At 37.5% G+C, this 17,621-nt stretch overlaps 1 protein-coding gene across 1 annotated transcript in view; it reads right to left on the bottom strand.

Moving 5' to 3' along the window:
* Positions 1 to 6,767: 6,767 nt before the first annotated feature.
* Positions 6,768 to 17,621, bottom strand: part of OSBPL3 (oxysterol binding protein like 3) — a gene marked incomplete at its 5' end in the record, with an annotated part of 29,928 nt that continues 19,074 nt past the window's right edge. The window contains 7 exons of the mRNA XM_010171537.2: positions 6,768 to 6,864; positions 8,445 to 8,567; positions 9,135 to 9,261; positions 9,914 to 10,058; positions 11,365 to 11,509; positions 13,853 to 13,931; positions 16,915 to 16,978. Coding sequence (XP_010169839.2) covers positions 6,768 to 6,864; positions 8,445 to 8,567; positions 9,135 to 9,261; positions 9,914 to 10,058; positions 11,365 to 11,509; positions 13,853 to 13,931; positions 16,915 to 16,978 — 780 coding nt within the window. The remainder of the gene's footprint in view (positions 6,865 to 8,444; positions 8,568 to 9,134; positions 9,262 to 9,913; positions 10,059 to 11,364; positions 11,510 to 13,852; positions 13,932 to 16,914; positions 16,979 to 17,621) is intronic.

Raw genomic sequence — 17,621 nt, 5'->3', positions numbered from 1 at the left:
GAGAGCACTAACCACACATGGGTACTTGGCATGTTATTAGCTCCAGGGGCAATAATGAGAAATTCACCCCATGTCCATTTCTCTGTAAGAGGAATTCCTGCTTCCCTAGGTGGTTCATGATCAGGGCACCAGTAATGAGCATCCCTTGCCATCTTCCTCTCATGTTTATAATAATGAAAAAAATATTGCTGCTTCTGTAAACTGCTATTTTCCTAGCAACTTGAACTAAATGCTAATTATTTCAGGTATCAATTAAAGTATATTAGATCTCTATGAAATTAATCAGCAATGAAGTGATTACTACTGACATGACGAGCAAGTTCCAAAGTTCTTAAACCGATGCAGAACCAAAATGGATTAATTTCAAAAAACAGGAGATGGTTCTTCCCACTGTAAAAGCTGTTTTTCTTTTAGCCTCTATCCTTATTCTGCCATCTGCCATGTACAACAGCTGAGGTTATTTTGCATGGTAACAGATTTATTGATTCAATTTTCCCAGCTCTTCCTGGAACATCCTTGGTCCCTCCCACCAAACCTTGGTACTCAGTCTGAGTCTGGGAAGTGCTGCAGAACTGCAGTCATGAATTACAGGTTGGTCAAGAATTACACTCACTGTGCTCCTACATTTTCCAAGATCCTAATCCATCCATATTGCATTTTATACACATATGGTGGGACCATGAGACACAGCTGAGATCTGATTGGCAGAGCTGTCCTGAATCACCATCTCTGACGGAGAAAACACCATATTGATACCATTTCCTTCCAGTTATTTATTTTATCTGGTAAATACTATGTTTCATTGTTTTTAAAAGTTGTTTCATGGAGAACATGTGGTTCATGGTTTCCACATTCATGCTAAAGCATAACATTTGTGCCGCATATCTGTCTACTAAAAACTGTTTTTAAGAATAAACTTCCAGCTGTAAATGAATTCCATCAGCTTACCCCTTTCCCTGCCCCAGTGGCTGGTATAATAGCCATGCCACAGTGCTGTGCGGTGTGTGCAGGTAACTGGTAAACAACTGGAACATTGCACAACTACCAGACAGATTGTTAGAATGATAAATAAGGCTTCTAGCAGATGGAAGCTCTTTCATACTTGCCATTCTGGAAAGTGTAAAAAGCACAGATCACTACAGCAGCTAGACTTGTTTCAGCTGTCACTAACAACCTTTGAAGGAAGATGCTTACAATCCCTGGGAAAAAGTCAGGGTGCTCTATGACCTTTTGCAAGTATGATTTATTAACATCCAACTAAATTGGTTACAGAGACGAAAATAGTAAATCAAATTGTGCAATAAGGTGCTCCAATATTATTACAAATTTCTGAAGTTAAGCAGAAAATAGGAATGATCCTGACTACAGAAGGTTTTCTGAAAAATCTGAAAGTCAGTGAGACTAACACATAAGATAGCTTTCTTCATTCTGAAATCACTAATGCCCTATCAAAACAAACAACAAATTCAGCATTTAGCAGCTTTGTGTATGTAATACCTCATACACATGGTATGTTTTTCCAATACTGGAACTAGTAAAACACTGTTAGCATAAATACAAGACTGCCTGATTCTGAGGGATACCAACCATCTCAAAGGTGTGAAGCTGAAGAAGCTCATCACCTCTTGTGGATCAACCTCCCAAACATTCTCATAAGCTTTAATACAGTTTTGTTTTATACAACAAAAACATCAAATCCACAATTTATATAAAAAAGGAACCATTTAAAATGTTTTTAACATATGGCAACTATTTATGAGGAAAATTTCTCTTATTGCTTCAAAAGCTGCAGCAAGAACAGTATCTAAGAACTGAGCAGTACAATAACACATTTGGTGGTAAGTTACATCATTTACTAAGTTTCAACAGATAAGCCAGATAACATGTGCAGTTTCTTATGAACCCACAGCTGCTGGAGTAAGTTGCACCCACCAGTAGCTAGAAAATACAAAAGATGAGTTAGTGAATACTGTGATTTATTTTATAGTACACATAATCCATGAATGAAAACACATTCAACCAAAAAAACTCTTTCATTTTATCTTCACTCCTTTCAATACCACCATCTGACTCTAACCCTTGCAAGATGTATTCAGTTATGTGGAGAAGTTGGATTTCATCCTTCTCTCTATTATATATGCATTTTGGTCCAAGTTTTGCACTCCTCTTCAGCTTGCCCCCTCACTATGAGTTGTACACAAAAAAAGCTGTGCTGAACAAAATATGCTGAAAATTTCCTGTTCTCACAAAGCTGGTCATCTAGAGAGATGACAGAAGAGATTTACACAAAAGCAGAAGCAAGGATATTAATTAGGAGTATGCTGAGCAGATGTAGCTGCACATTTCCACAGTACGCTACCCTTACCAGGCTGTGGTCTGACTCCAGAGTGCAAGTGGGAAGAAAGTCCAGTTCATAGTCAGGGAAAAGATACAGAAGTAGGGCCAATGTTTACAGGGAAGTTTTTAACTACAGCTTTTAGGCAAGATTTTTCATTTAAAAGCATGTTAGAATGGACCCAATTTTCTTTTTTTTTTTTGATAACGAGAGAATGGGACACTGAATAAGGACTTTTAGATGTGAGGGGCCACATAGAAAACCTATACAGGAGTGTAAACAGCTGAGGGAAAATGGGGGCATGGAAAGGGGTGAGGTTTTTGTTAGGTTGGTGGGGGTTTCTTTTTGTTTGTTTTGGTTCTGTTTTGGGGTGTTTGTTTTGTGAGGGTTTTTTTGTTCTTTTGGGGTTTTTGAGACCAGCACTGGACCTTTGTGCAACCCCAAAGTGGCCCCTAGTTGTACATCGTGGCCCCGTGAATTTGTGTTCCTTTCTATACAGTGATCTGGCTTCCAACACCAAACTGCCAAATAATAAGGTGACCGTGTTTGCAACTGCCACCTCCTTCAGGGACCAGATTTTAAAAGAAAGCAGCAATCCTGCTTCAGGTCCTTCAAAAACTTGGTGGTAGAAGAACAGATCTCTACAATGTTTCCTGCTCAAAATTTTGGCTGTTTTCACTCTTTCTTCCATGCATCCCATTTTTCCAAGCTCTGTATAAAGTACTAAAAGGTTTAAATTTTAGTTAAGTTTTAAGTACTACTTAAACCTAAGTACTTTAGTGGATCTGTATTTCAAAAAGTATCTAAAAGAAGCAGATCAGTGCTGGGAAACTAGCAGATAAAGCATATCCCAGAGAGTAGAGATGAAGAAAGGAATGCAATGATTAATGGTGCACTCCAGTCTAAAGGGCACTTTATGCTATCAAGAATAGCCTCCTAAACAAGTTATGCTGTTTCATAAACCCAAACTTAACACTGCACGACAATCAGAAACTGTCAAGTTTGCAAATCTGGAAGGAGAGCTGTGGGTTTCTGTTTCTATGAACACTATATTTCCCTGGAATTTTTTTCTTTCTTTGCTCTGTAAATTGAAACTGAGCCAGTGGTTTAACACCTAAAGGCCTGGGCTGCTCCACCATCTTGATCCAAGTTTAATAGTGAGTTTTTTACTTTGTGAAAGGATACACAAAGAAAGGCAGTGCCAGATGAGTGCTTCTCAAACTGCCCTCTAAAATGTTAATAAGTAATGGGAGTACTTATTACTTAATAAGTAATAGAGTCAAATGGGAGAGCTATAATAGCAGGCAATGGTCATCAGGAAATTTTGAGACTGATCTATTAAGCTAAACAGCTTGGGGATCACTGCTGTGAATGAAAGGCAGCAGTAAGTTGTCCGATACGTTCTTTTTACCATTCAGGGCAGAAACGGGGGGAAAAAGTCCCTCAATGTCAGTTATTAAGAACAACAGCTGTCTTAGTTATATTGCAGAAAGCTAATGTAAGTTTTGCACCCATTAACATATCTGAAGTTTTGGGGGAAAAAAAATTACCAAAGTCTCATATTTTATGAAGAATAACTGTATAGAGTATATTAAGGTTTGTGAACAATTAATATATTTTTTTTAATGCAGAAATACATAGAAGTAACATTAAGACAATTTTCTTCCACTTCTTAGTATACAGTTGACAGAAGTTTAACAACTAAACCCAACTGTTTCATACAAAAGTAAGCAGGGACAACTACACTGCAGTTGAAAACATGGGGTCAGAGTATCATTCTCAACTGGTTATGCTATGTTTGCAGAGGTGCATTGGAGATTTACAAAACCAGCTATTACTTGTGCAATGATTTTGCTTCATTTGTTTAAGAAATGTCCTGGATTATTCTCAGGCATTATTTTGCTGAACATATTAAAATTCTGAAATTTACCTTCTTGATATGGGAATTTTGCTGAAGAAAATTTTATATAAGGCACTACTCAGCCCAGTGCTTCTTGTCACTAATCAAATATATTTTAGATTGTAAGATACAAGGCAACACTGCCAGTCTGATTTCTCAAAAGTCATTATTCAAACACCCCAAATGAGATGAGTTTCATTAAACACCTGCTGATTGTAATGCATTACAATTCTTTAACTTTGCCTTCTGGCCTCTTATGCTTTAATTTCAGATGCTATCAACTACTAGGTCATATGACAAAGTCCAGGGAAATCCCCTCCATACATAGAAAACACAAACCCAGCATTTAGCTCAGACAGTAATCACAGTAGCTGCCAAATATGTCATTTTTTTTTTATTTCCCCTACTGTCTTTTGTTGTTAAATGAATGTTATTTTTAGTATAATGTTAATTACCAACAGTAAGGATAATTACAAATATCAACTCATTTCTGTGCCAAGTTTTGACAGTTAATACAAGAATAAAACACAGCCAAACAGCTGTGTTTTGAAAAGCCAAAACAGCCCCCAAAGGTTAAGATTTCCTTTGGAATCAAAGCCCAGATTTGGTCTTTATACTGACATGAACCTTGCCTTGTTGTAAGCTGCTGGCATGGTAGTCAAGTCTTTAAAAGACATATTAAATAGAAAGGATTATGCTAACTTCTTTGGTAATAAATTACAGAAATGATAGTGAGGCAGAGTTCCTGGGCAAAGTGAAAAATAGTGAAAAAGCATTCATCTGCCTCTAAGACAATGGGGCCTCAAGGTAACAGAAAGCAAAATTCAAATATACATTTAATCGCAGAGTTGGTTTAAAATGGAAGCAATCATAGTATTTCCTTCATGTTACATATGTACATGGATCCATTTTTAATGTGTTTTCTTTAGAACAACACAGCACACAGTGAAGTGCAAACTTTTCTAAGCTACTGGTCCCCCTAGGAGTCTTCCTTATCCAAACCCTGTCCAATTGTTCCAATCATAAACCAGTTAAAAATGCCAACAACATGTGGGTTTATTTCCTGTCGTTAAAGTGGCATGCAAGAAAAAGAAAAAGTCATGGTGGTGGTGATAGGATCTAAACTTGAAAACTTGTGTTGCTGCCAGAGAGTCACAGACACATAGAACAGTCTTGAAGAATCATGGGTCAGGCTTGAGTTGCAGATAGGAGGAATGCAAATTATTCTGTTAATGATTGTGGCATTGTGATTGGATGGAAAAAACAAAAAATACTGCCCATTGCTATAATCTTAATTCAAAAGTGACTTCTGCTACATTTTTTTCCTGCAAAGTTTCTGATCTATGGTTTAGTAGATTCACAAATCTAGCCATATGTATTAAATTACAGGAAAGAGATGCAATTCAATTAGTGCAAGACACTTGAATATTTATCTGAACATAACAAACAAACAGAGGAAGATCAAAGACTCCATACATTTCTCCATAAGGCAGATGGTCATTTTCTTAAATATAAGATCTTAAATATGCTGTTTATTTCTTAAGAGGTAGAAAATATCATAATACTAAGAAAAAATTTCTAGCTTAAAACAATCAGTTTCCTTACTTTTTAAAAAGTCTTACTGTTGCAATTTTTAGGTTAATAAAAACAAATGAAGCTATGGAAGCACAGGATTTCGTGCTATGTATAGATTTTACTTACTGGAAAAAGAGAGAGCTTCTTCATCTAGTCAGTGCTCAAGCAGTATATACAAAAGACCTCCTCTCTTGCCCTTTTGGGGGCTATAAATCTGAAAATTCCCAGTGGAAAGTTTTGGCGATTCCTGGATTTCTAGCACTACATTTATGTGGGTACAGTTTCTGCATAAGGCGGTAGAACCACTGATGTAAGCTCAGAACTACCTCTTCCACAATGCTAAGAAGAAAGCTAACAGAAACAAAAGCTTACTTAAATCTTCTCTACAGGCAGCAAAAGATCATACTGAGATTCCAGCACCAGCTGGTAATCTGTTTTAGCAATTTATACCAGCCCAGAGACGGCTGAACTACTCATTGAACTGTGGAAGCCTGCTTACAGTTTGAGTTACTAAGGCTTGCACTCTTGATTTCTCAGCACAGCTGGGAGATGCTGATGCTACTGTCTCCGATGCAATTCAATAAGGCATAAGTTAACTCAGAACTGACATTTTTATACATTGGAAAAGTAGTGTAAAAGCTCTTATTTTCCCTCTCACTGTTAGCACTCAGTACTATTTATTAAATATTTTATTAAAAGAAGTTAGGGTATTTATACATTCAAACAATCACTGCAGTATGAGTAAAAAAACCAAATGAATTATCAGATTCTAAATTAAGCACAATTCTGGAGATATGCACACTTGCACACATACACACGCCCCACATATATTATATGTGTGTGTGTATAAATATAGAGAGGTGTGTGTGTATATATACATATAGATATATTTTATATATTCTTCTTTTAAATCAGATCTGAGAATACAGCGCAGAATATCTTCACTTAGCTCCTTTTTCACCAGAGGACAGGATTGTCCAGTTTGGAAAAACCAGGTTCTTTTCTAAGGTCCATGTAGGTTCCATTGCTCACCCAGGAGTCATCATTGGATTTCCTATCAAAGATTAAACAAATGCCTTAAATGTTAAGCTTATATTTTTCAGATATATGCCGTGTAATGCAATGTAGCATTATGCACAGATACCCAGTCCAGCCCATGAACCAGGTGCAGTGCAACTCAGTACAGCCTTCAAACAAGGCAATATAGCTTGGAGAGTCAAACTGGTATATCTGCACTGGGCCTTGGAGACACACCACAGTAACGTAGTGTCCAGCTGAGATCAACACTCTTATTCCACTGTCATATGCTTAGCACTTAAAACTAAAGTCCAGGTTTATTTCATGGTCTCAAAGGCAGGTTTGAGTAGAAAGTGAAAATTTTCCTTTTGCCTCTCCAAACATGGCTCACTACGGTTATTGCATAAAGAAAGCCTATAGCTCTCCGGCAAGAGGCAAGGTTCATTGCAATTAGGTACCATACCCTGAAGGGATCAGTTTGCTTTTAATCTATTGTACAACATTTTTGGCACAATAGCAAATTGTTATTTGAAGTAAATCAAGGCTTGTGATTTGTTGAAGAGAGAAATCGCTATTGAAAAGCCAAATACATAATTCATACCTACTCTAACTCTGGGTAACATTTGTGCTATATAGTTTTTTGTTTTGTTGTTTTTTTTTTTTAATTCTGTTATTTAAAACTACAGCACAAATCTCAATTTTCAAATCCTCATTGTGAGGATTTAAATCCTTATCCGCATTCAGTCCTTATTGTGAATTCAGAATTCCAAAGTCTTAGACTTTGCCTCTGTCCTGTCTTTTTAGTCTGCTGGAAACAACATTTGCTTCTCTTTAGTAGGTGTGATTGATATGTGATGAGTTAGCTCACCAGCTTGTCAGACATGTAGTGGTCTGAGCCATTCCCTTTTTGTACCTATAGTGAACGTTTCTGTGTTCCTCAAAAGTATAGTACCTATCTATCCAGAAAAAGATTAGGATTCTGGATCTGTTAACTGTGATACATAGGCCCATACAACATTCACCTTGGCTGCAACTCTTTAATTGCAGGGAAGCTGGAGGGCAAAAGGCCACATTCTCAGTAGCATTCATTTTTGTCTTTCTATAGCTGAAGTTTTCTGTTAATTGATTTACAATAAGAAGAAATAAAGCATCCTCTGAATGACAATCCTCTCCCCATCATATAGGGGAAATGTTCAAAAATAGCCCTGGAATTGAAAGGCTCCAACTCTGCACGCTTCCACACAAGGCAATCCCACTGATTTCAGCAGAAGTTCCGCATAGATAATTAAGCTAAATCCAAGCTACTCACCTTGCTTGAAGGAATCAAAGATGCTACATTCCCCTGAGGCAAATTCAAACATGGACTAAATCGCCATCAAGGCAAAAAAATTAGAAATAAATTCTAATAAATAAATTCTAATAAATAGGGATGTACTAATGAAAAAGCAATGTATAATCCTAATTTTTAACTAAGTCTGTTCTACATTGCCAAAGTATAAAAATGAAGAATACAGAAGAAACCTGGCAAAAACTGGAGCCTGCTCTATGGCAGTTTAGAACCAGATCTATAATAAGAATTTCAGTAAATGATAGCATATGCTAAAAATTATACCGTACCTGAAAAATCTAGGCTGGTGCTCTAGATTGTTTTCTTCCAGCACCTTCCGTCGTTCTCTCTGTAGCTGCTCAATCCTCTGCTTTTGCATTTCAGCTCCTTCAATATTCCCATCTTCTAGAAACCTGTGGCACCAGTGGTGATAAGAGACACAATCTGTGCTCCTGTCCCCCCACTTTTGCCAGGTCCTCTAGAGCTCCAGAATCTCATCTTTACAGCAGGAAGTTCACAGTGTTTGAAAAGTAAACAGCTACATCTACAGACAACTGCACTATCAAAAAGCACTTAAGGAAAAGTATCTCTCCTATCAAGCTCAGAGTCATTGTTATATTATTTTCCTTGGAAGTTAGTAACAGCAGAAAGCCCACTGCAGAAAGAAATTTCAAGTGTCTCAGTTTCTGGCTATTCAAACACAGTATGCTCAGCAGCCAGCTCCTGAAGTACTGAAGTTTTAACGTCTTTGGGAAGGCAGGTATCTAGAAGCATGCAAGAGCCTATTTTAGGAAACACTAGTCCGTAATGACTAGACCATCTCTTGATAAGGTTAAAATGTCTGTTTCAAATGCACATTAACGTAGAAACAGAAACACACCGTAGGTATCTACAGAAAATAGTCTGAGCTTAGGGTAAAGTGAACATGCAGAAGATTAAGAACTATTTGAGGAAGATATTTAAGAGTTAAAACTTCTTACCTTTGGTCCGGTCTAAAACGTGTATCAGTGGATGGGAGTAATGACCTAGTTTGCAGATCCAGTTCATTTAACTCCAGTGCAAATTGAGTAAATCCATACCACTGTTCATAACCTTTAGGCATCGGATCTACAGAAGAAAAGAGTACATTCAGAATTTCAATTAAATGTTATTATCTTTAGAAAGAAAATTCCAAGCTCTCTTCAGTCATTTGTTCATCTCTGAACCACAGCCTCAATTCTGGAGGAATAAAAGGGTTTTAACAATGTGACAAAAGTGAACATGCCCTTTGATAATTGCACTGCAACAAAACAGATTTCTGTTCTCTCAGCTGAATCAGAGCACAAATGTGATGAAGGTCATGGTATTATCATAGTGCTTTTTCAAACTACAGTATGGGAGAAGTCCAGATGCTATCATTACAGAATTGAGCTTCACGGGTTCTCCTCCTATATTTAATATATGAAATACACCACAGTCCACTACACAAAGTGGGGGAGTTTCTTTCCTTTCCCCCGCCCCCTGCTTCCTTTTAGTGTCCTCAATAGCCACTTCATGCCCAAGTATGAAAATGAGGGAGAATGGAGAAAACACGGGAAGCCATGCTATTAAGTTCTCCATATTATTTAAGTTGAATGACATATTCTTCTGGTCTAAGTTTTAAATGCTTATAACCCACATAGAAATGACAGGAAGTTGGGGGTCTAATAAACAGATGAAAATAATAAGCTTATTCTCAAGCAGATAAAAGTTCTGCGAATTAGCCACTCTGATTACTAACTTGCTCTCCATATGCAGTTTGAAGATGAAGTTGTCCCACAGTATAAACTTTCATGCCACTTCCCAAAGAGTCGATGCACAACTTTTCCGGCTTTATCCACGACACTGCCTTCAATCTCATGTGCATTTGGATTCCAATACTTTGCCTAGAATTAAAAGAAACAAGAGGAAAAAAAGGTGCATAAGAGATCAAGTGTGAGTGATTTTTCCACATCAGGAGCACCATAGAGTGGTTTTCTGAAATGAAAACTATTAATTGAGGTGTGCATTACAATATCATATGAAAACAACTGCTGTTAGTACTATTAATTGGCTTATTAAAATCCTAAAGTATTTAATTTTTTTGCCTTTTTTCAGAGCAGTACTAGATGAAGCACAGCTGACCTATTTTGCCCAATGACAGGTTAACACTGACTCCTGACTTATATAACATCTTCCCCAAATATGCAGAAGAGAAAGAGAAGGAACTGATACAGTAATCTCCACTTTATAGACAACTTAAAATACCAAAGGTGTAAGATTTGCAGGCTCTTAGTCTTCAAAATTTGAACTCTAAACATCCACTGCAGCTCTTTACAGTACTTTCAAATAAGTACTTTTTAAAAAAATCACCCTAATGCTTCTTAGAAAGCAGAAAGTATTCAGGAAAACAAGTATTAAAAGGAAACTTTCCTTCTGCTGCTGCTGCTGAGCATGCCATGCTGCGCAGGTTTGCTGAGGTACTTAGCTTGCATCTGTATGGTCTCTTTCTATATAAAGCACAGCCTTTCTCTAGCAACCAGATACAGAAAATGCAGGTTAAGGTAAGTCTCCTAGCATGCTTTTGGAAAACTGTTTCTCAGGTTATAAATTTTGGCATCATTTTAGGTTTTTATTTATTCTCCTTTACTAGAAAGGAGTTATCTATTGCCAAAAACTAATTTTAATTTCAGTTATAACAGCATTTCCTGAGGAAACCGTATCTTTATGCCTTGTACTGAAGCAAAAGCTTTAAGTAATACCATAACCTCTCTCTTAAGGTCCTCCAAGTACCTGCAAGAGGCTACAAAAGAGCACTGGGTGAAGCACCCCACATAAGCACTGGTTCTACAGTTGCAGAATGAATGCAACAGCAGTACATATCAACGCATTAGCAGGAGGCATATGGTAAACCACCTCATGCCTACCTCTCATCAAACACAGAGTAGGTTTTTCATCATATTTCTTCCTTTTCTTTCCCCATACTTTTCTGCATCTCAAGTGGAATCACCTGAGAAAGCTGTTGCTTCTCTTTCTCGTCCAGCTCTACCTAGTGAGTGGCAGTTCCTTCAGAGTTAAGGTTTCTCAAAGAATTGCAGACAATTAGAGCAGAACTATAGGAAAATACAGCTTGTAAGCAGTACTGAGCTTCTGCAGAGAGCATCCACCCACTGTTGTGGCTGTTAGAGAAGGCACTGCCACTGCTGTGGTTACCTTTATGAAAGTCAGTTTGCAATGGCAAGTGTCATCGTTAAGATTTTTGATGATGATCTCTCCATAGTGTTCAATCCATCTTTGCCCACTTAAGATGTTATGGATGCAAGAGGTCACCTTGTTCCACGCAAAATGGTCTTTAAAACTGTAAGAAAAATACATACAAGAAAAATCTCATGCCATGTTCAAATGAGGTCATAAACTTGTGGGGGGAAAAAAGAAAAGAAAAAAAGAAATGAAGAGAACTTGATTAGAAAAACCCCACAAAATTATTTTTTTTCTGGAATGCCTCATCTTCTTGTCCCACACCTTTTCAAAAACAAACCCTATGACAACAATCCTGTGTCCCAGAAAACACTTTTCCCTTCTGCTATAAACTTGGGTCTTGAATTCAGTTTTCTCTCAATTTACTTGTCCCTCTTTACCAGTTCTAAGTTTCCAAAAGTAATCGTTCTAATATCTTCTACTGGCTGAAATGCCCATTTCAGCCTGTAACACAGTGACAACCAAAAACACAAGGACATGGACCACTGGAGTCATCAGAAGACATACTGAGTGGAATGAGCTTGGCTCAAGCTCTCAAGGCTGAGCCTATGTGTGTGCTTCAAGCAAGAGCAAAAGTTCTCAGCAGGTAGCTCAAGATGCAGTTGCGCACTGGAAGACAGCAGGCAGAGCGAGATGAACAAATACTAGTAGGTAATACAACATTTTACCTTTTATAAAAGTAGATCTTCTTATAAAACAACTTTATAAAACTTCAAGAAAAAGAAAGTCTCATGAAGACATATATTCTGCAATTTGTTCTGGGTATTGATAGCCAAGTTGCTACTGGTAAGGTAAAGGGTAAACTTACAAAGCATCGCTTTCCCCATAGCAACTGCCTCTCATGTATCCCATGAGGATATTAGAATCTTTCCTTACCTCCCCTTAATCGCTTGCTTTCACTTGCTGCATTGTAAGAGTATGTACAAGGATAGTTTTTACAGACTAGCAGATATGCAGCCAATTTACCCCACAGTAACTTGTTTTCCTGCCCTACCTGCAGGTCACATGCTCTATCGTGCATGCTAAAAATACTGTATTTTCTCCAAAAATAACCTTAATACTAATGCTTCATTTCTGCCTATAGCCTCAGTACCTTTTTTGTACCCAATGCTATATCAGATAACACAGGGATACATATGAATCAGATTGTTTTCCAGTTCATCAGCCCACTATGGGCCCTAATCTATTAGTTAGCTTGCCTCTGAACCCTCACTCACATCCTAAAGACCTCCTGCTCCACAGCTTAGGCTAGCTGCTATGAACATGTTTTATATATTATCTTTTGGGTACTATCTTACTATTTTACCCACTGAAAAGAAAAAGTCATGCTTAGTCTGATGTGTGCTAGATTCTTGAGTTAATTCTCTTTTTTCTTGCCCCCTCCCCCACCCCAATTGCAGAATAATTACTTTTGTAGACTCTCTCTGGAAAACAGATTTAATTGGAACACTACTCAACATTTAGACCTCTGGTTCTACAAATATAATCACAGAATGGTGGGGGTTGGAAGGGACCTCAGGAGATCATTTAGTCCAACCCCCTGCCAAAGCAGGTACATCTAGAGCAGGTTGCACAGGACTGAATCCAGTCGGGTTCTGAACATCTCCAGAGAAGGAGACTCCACAGCCTCTCTGGGCAGCCTGTTCCAGTTCTCCGTCACCCTCACTGTAAAGAAGTTTTTCCTCATGTTTAAACGGAACCTCCTGTGTTCCAGCTTGTGTCCATTGCCCCTTGTCCTACTACTGGCCACCACTATAATGGATATAGGCCAAGTTTTAAGGAATCTTAATTGTTGATCTATAATGGGCACTCTGACAACTGAACATAGGAATACTGCAGATTTTTATTAAAAAACCCACCAAAACTGTACTCAACACTTAACTACAGTGGCTGCTTACTTCCTTGGATTATCACTTACAATAATTATTTATGCTGATGGCTTTGGCCTCCCCTACAGACCAGGACCCCATAGTGTTAGAGTCCATACAAATATAATTACAATAAACAGGAACAACAACAAAACACCTCCTCCTCTAAACACATATCCAAGCAAAAGAATTCATAACTTCCTCTACCATGCAGTTTTTCCCTGTGATTTTAAAATTCATGAAGCTTGAAATTCAACTGAAATATGAAAATACCAACTATGTTTTTTTCAGGATACACAGGAGTGATTTTTTTTATTTAATCTTTTATTTTTTATAATCTTTGGAAGGGTTAGTGCTTCTGTTTTATGTTTCTGGTTTTGGTTTGGTAGAGGGGTTTTTTTTCTTTTTTTTTCCTCCACACCTTATCCCCCCTTTCTTTTTAAATTAAGTCAGAATCACCAATTCTTCCAAAGGTCTAATATGGCACAGCAGAGCTTGATCTCCTCTGGATAAATGTGGCTCCAGTGTGTGCAAGCATGTCTGTGCCTGTGTGTGAACAGCAATGCAGCACTTACGCTGGAAGAGTTACATGTGTTGTACCCACTGGAACAATTTCCATGGACTTCCCCCAGAATTTGTTTTTCCATCTTACATCTGAAACAAGAAGAGGGGAAAAAACAAGAAAAAAAAAAAAGACAGGGTTAGTCATAGGCATGGGTGAATCAATCTACTTCTGGGTTCTATTTTATTTTCAGGAAATGAAAAATAACAAAGTGCAATGTAATAAAAATGTTCAAAGAATGCTTTAGACCTTTGAACATGGTTTTGGTTTGGGTTTTTTTGTTACATTATTGTTATTTAAATAGCAAAGTAAGAGAGGTTTAAAAGTCCTCTCAAAAACTTTTTTCAAAAAAGAGGAATTTGAATAACCTACAGACCGCAGGTGTTTCTCTGAAATTCAGTTGGTAGTGAATGAATGCAGACATTTCCAAAAACAAAAGCAGAATTTCAAATACAAAAATATAGCAACTAAGAATGAGAGTGAAGAGGCAAGACAATGTTTCAAAGGGCACAAAATTGCAGAGGGATTTAGTCCAACTTCCTCTGTAAGTTTAACTGGCCTTTTAAAATCTTGTCTGAATCACAGAAAGATGTGCCCAAGTCTCACATCATTTCTCCAAAGAAAGATGAGAAATCTCAATGCAAGTTTAGTCAAATTTATTGAGCAAAAACGCCCGCAAGAGAAAGAAACACAGAGCAGCATGGCAGAAGGGGCACAGAGTTAAACTGGGCTAGATAATCAGGCAGTAAACTTTCAAAGGAACTTCAGAGCTCAGGGGAATAGTATCCTTCCTATATTAGACACTAGGAACTCCATTCCCTGCCCAATCTGAAAAAGAGGGAAAAATTAATTTCTAGTCTCTAAAAGATGCTAGTACTAACACAAGGAAAACCAAAACACTGTTTCCTATGCAACTGTAGGGAGAAGTTGTTATGCTGGCTGTGATACGGATGCTTAAAGTGTAGTTAGGAGACTACATATCTCCCGAGTACATATGTGCAAGTGATAGGACTGATCCACACTGAGCTGCCTACCATTGCAAAGGCTGGAATAGGACACAGGGCAGAATTCAGCATAGAAAAAATGATCCTTTTCTTATCACTCGAGAGAAGGACCTTTTGGGTTTTTTTGTTTTTGGAGTTTGATGCTGGGTCATCATCATCTTCAGTTACAGCAATTCTGTTGTGATTCCTACACTGCATAATAAGAGGTCCAAAACTACCTTGAGTACCATGATGTTGAGCCTTCTCTCTTCTGCAGTGGGATAGAAGAGAAAGGGTAAAGGCATACCCTGCTGAGTTTAACAGTTAAAATGTATTATCAGACTGTGTTATGCTCTGTGTTCTTATAAATAGCAAAGCTGTCCCACAGAGATCAGTATGTGGGAAACATCTTGGGAACCAGTGTGCAACTTGATAATGCAAAAATTTTAGGACAACAAAGAAAAGCAAAGTGTTATTTCAAAGCTATGGTCGAACTAATTCAGGCACAGACGCTGTAACAGCTGGAACTTCCTATTCGGCATTTCCATTGTTCATGTGTCCACATTCCTTTGCAAAAGCAGAATCAGCTTTGTGAGTCAGGGAAAACAATTTCCAAAATTACTGTCCCTGTCAGAACCCAGTGTTCTGGCTCACTAGAGATGACCAAGGGATTTCTTGATCTTGAAACAGATGAACTAAAGTCAGTGTCTGGTGGGATGACAGCATTACTCTAGCAATGTTGCTGAGGACTGTCTCCTTTTCAGCTGAGGAGATAATATGGTAGGCAAAAAGATCTTTGCACACAGAAAGAACTTACCTTATTGACAAGCTACCTTTATGATTAACTTGATGTTAATCTCTCCACATAAGTTAGTATAGGCCCATAACAAGAGGCTACAGTATTTACAAACTGTCTTTGCATTGGCAAAAATCATTGTCTAGATCTCCCATAAGCTTAGCTAGCCAAATTTAAAAACATAACAAATTAAATCCCCAAAACCTTGCAGTACCCTGACTGAGTCTCCTGTGCTCATCAAGACCAAATCTCAGACTCTCTCATTGATCAAATTCTCAGCTCTCATCTTTAGAGAAGATCTTTGTTCTCTAAATGCAAGTGTTAAAGTATGTGAGTGATAACCATTGTCAAGATCTGTTAAACAAATCAGTCTCATCAGTTTTTACTAAGACAAGCTGCTATCTAGTCTTATTTTTACAGTTTTCAGTTAGCGAATAAGTTTTTGTTCATCTCTGCTTTTTGGCTAAAAACAAAAGGACTCTTGTCCCTGTATTTGTTTACAAAGCAAAGAATTGTATTGAGTAATGAAACCCAGACTAATGACAGAGTTCTAGCTTCTGTTCAGTATGGCTCCATCCATAGTGACTATAATCAAGTCAGCAGAGTCAATCATAACAGAATTAAAGGTTACAATATGGCTTCACTTCTCAGTGAAGGATTTTAACTCAGTTAAAAGGCACAGTTATGTTCTATGTACACTCCAAAAACATCTAAGCACAGTCACTATGACTGGCTGACAACTTCACCAGTGTTACACAGCAAACAAAGCTCCAAACCAGTTTTTCTTAAATACAATGTTAGTAGTCAAATAGCATGAAATCTTACATACTGTAATAATGCCAGCAGAGAAATACATGCTAAATATGTTTATCCTTGCTGCTATGCTCATTTTTGAAAATTGTTTTCAGAACAGGTTTACAAGATCTGCTAAGGATTTAACTCGTAGCTTTTCAAGCTGTGATCTAGCTTGTTTGTTTTATAAATAGCTTGAGGTACAACACCTCTTTACTAAAGAACCACCATCCCACCCCCAAACTTTATTTTAAATAAATGCAGATATTTGTACATGAAAAGAATAATCAATTAATGTTATAAAAGAAACCTGAACATTTTTATAATGACAGAATATCCAAGTAATAAGCATGGAAGTAAGTATAGACTAGCATTTCTTAAAGCCACTCTAGTACAATTTAAGCGGGGAATTTCACCTTTTCCCAATTTCCGGACATTTCATGTTAGACATACAATGAAAATATTATGAACATTGTAAAAGTAAATGATAGACTGAAGAGTTACCTTGCCAAAAAGCAAAATTCACAGATTCAGCATGGCATGCAGAAATAGGTGGGTGGTGACTGACCTAATAGCAAGACATGAAAGGAAAAAAAAAAAAGATGGAAATATTAACACTTCAACAGTCATTTTGGTTTGGGTTCTTTTTCTCCTCCATTTTTCATTCATATACAGTATTTACAAATTGAACATTTACTTTTCTTTTTGTGATTGTACCCTGAAGGGGGAGTCAGTGAGATTAATACAGTACTGAGACCTAAGCAGCCTTGAAAGAAACGGGAAGCACTTATTTTAGAAGGCCTGCGAATTTTGTTCATCAAATGAAAATCTAACTATATATTTTGTACATTGTCTCTAATGTGATAATTACATTTACCCTTAGGACCCCTTAATATATTAACAGAAGTTGCATTTCAAGCACACAGACAAAAATAAAAAAAAAACAAAACCAAAGGGCCAAATTCTTCTGTACAAAGACCTGACTATGAGGGAGGAGACAGTGACCAGCATCTCTTGAAGGGGGCCACGGGTGAGAAGTCAAGCCATGAAATTCCATCTAGCAACTACTGCAGGAGTAACACACCTCGGGTGTTTCTAGTGCGAAACTCTAACCACACGCACTGCGTTTTGTCAGCTTTGGGTAACAGCACATACATGAATTAGGGGAACCACCAAAAGAGCAAAGCAAGACTGTGAGTAAATAAAGAAAT

This window comes from Antrostomus carolinensis, unplaced genomic scaffold, assembly GCF_000700745.2.
Source record: "Antrostomus carolinensis isolate BGI_N321 unplaced genomic scaffold, ASM70074v2 scaffold937, whole genome shotgun sequence".
NCBI lineage: Eukaryota > Metazoa > Chordata > Aves > Caprimulgiformes > Caprimulgidae > Antrostomus > Antrostomus carolinensis.
The sequence above is the reverse complement of the archived record's forward strand: the minus strand, read 5'-3'. Positions and strand labels throughout refer to the sequence as shown.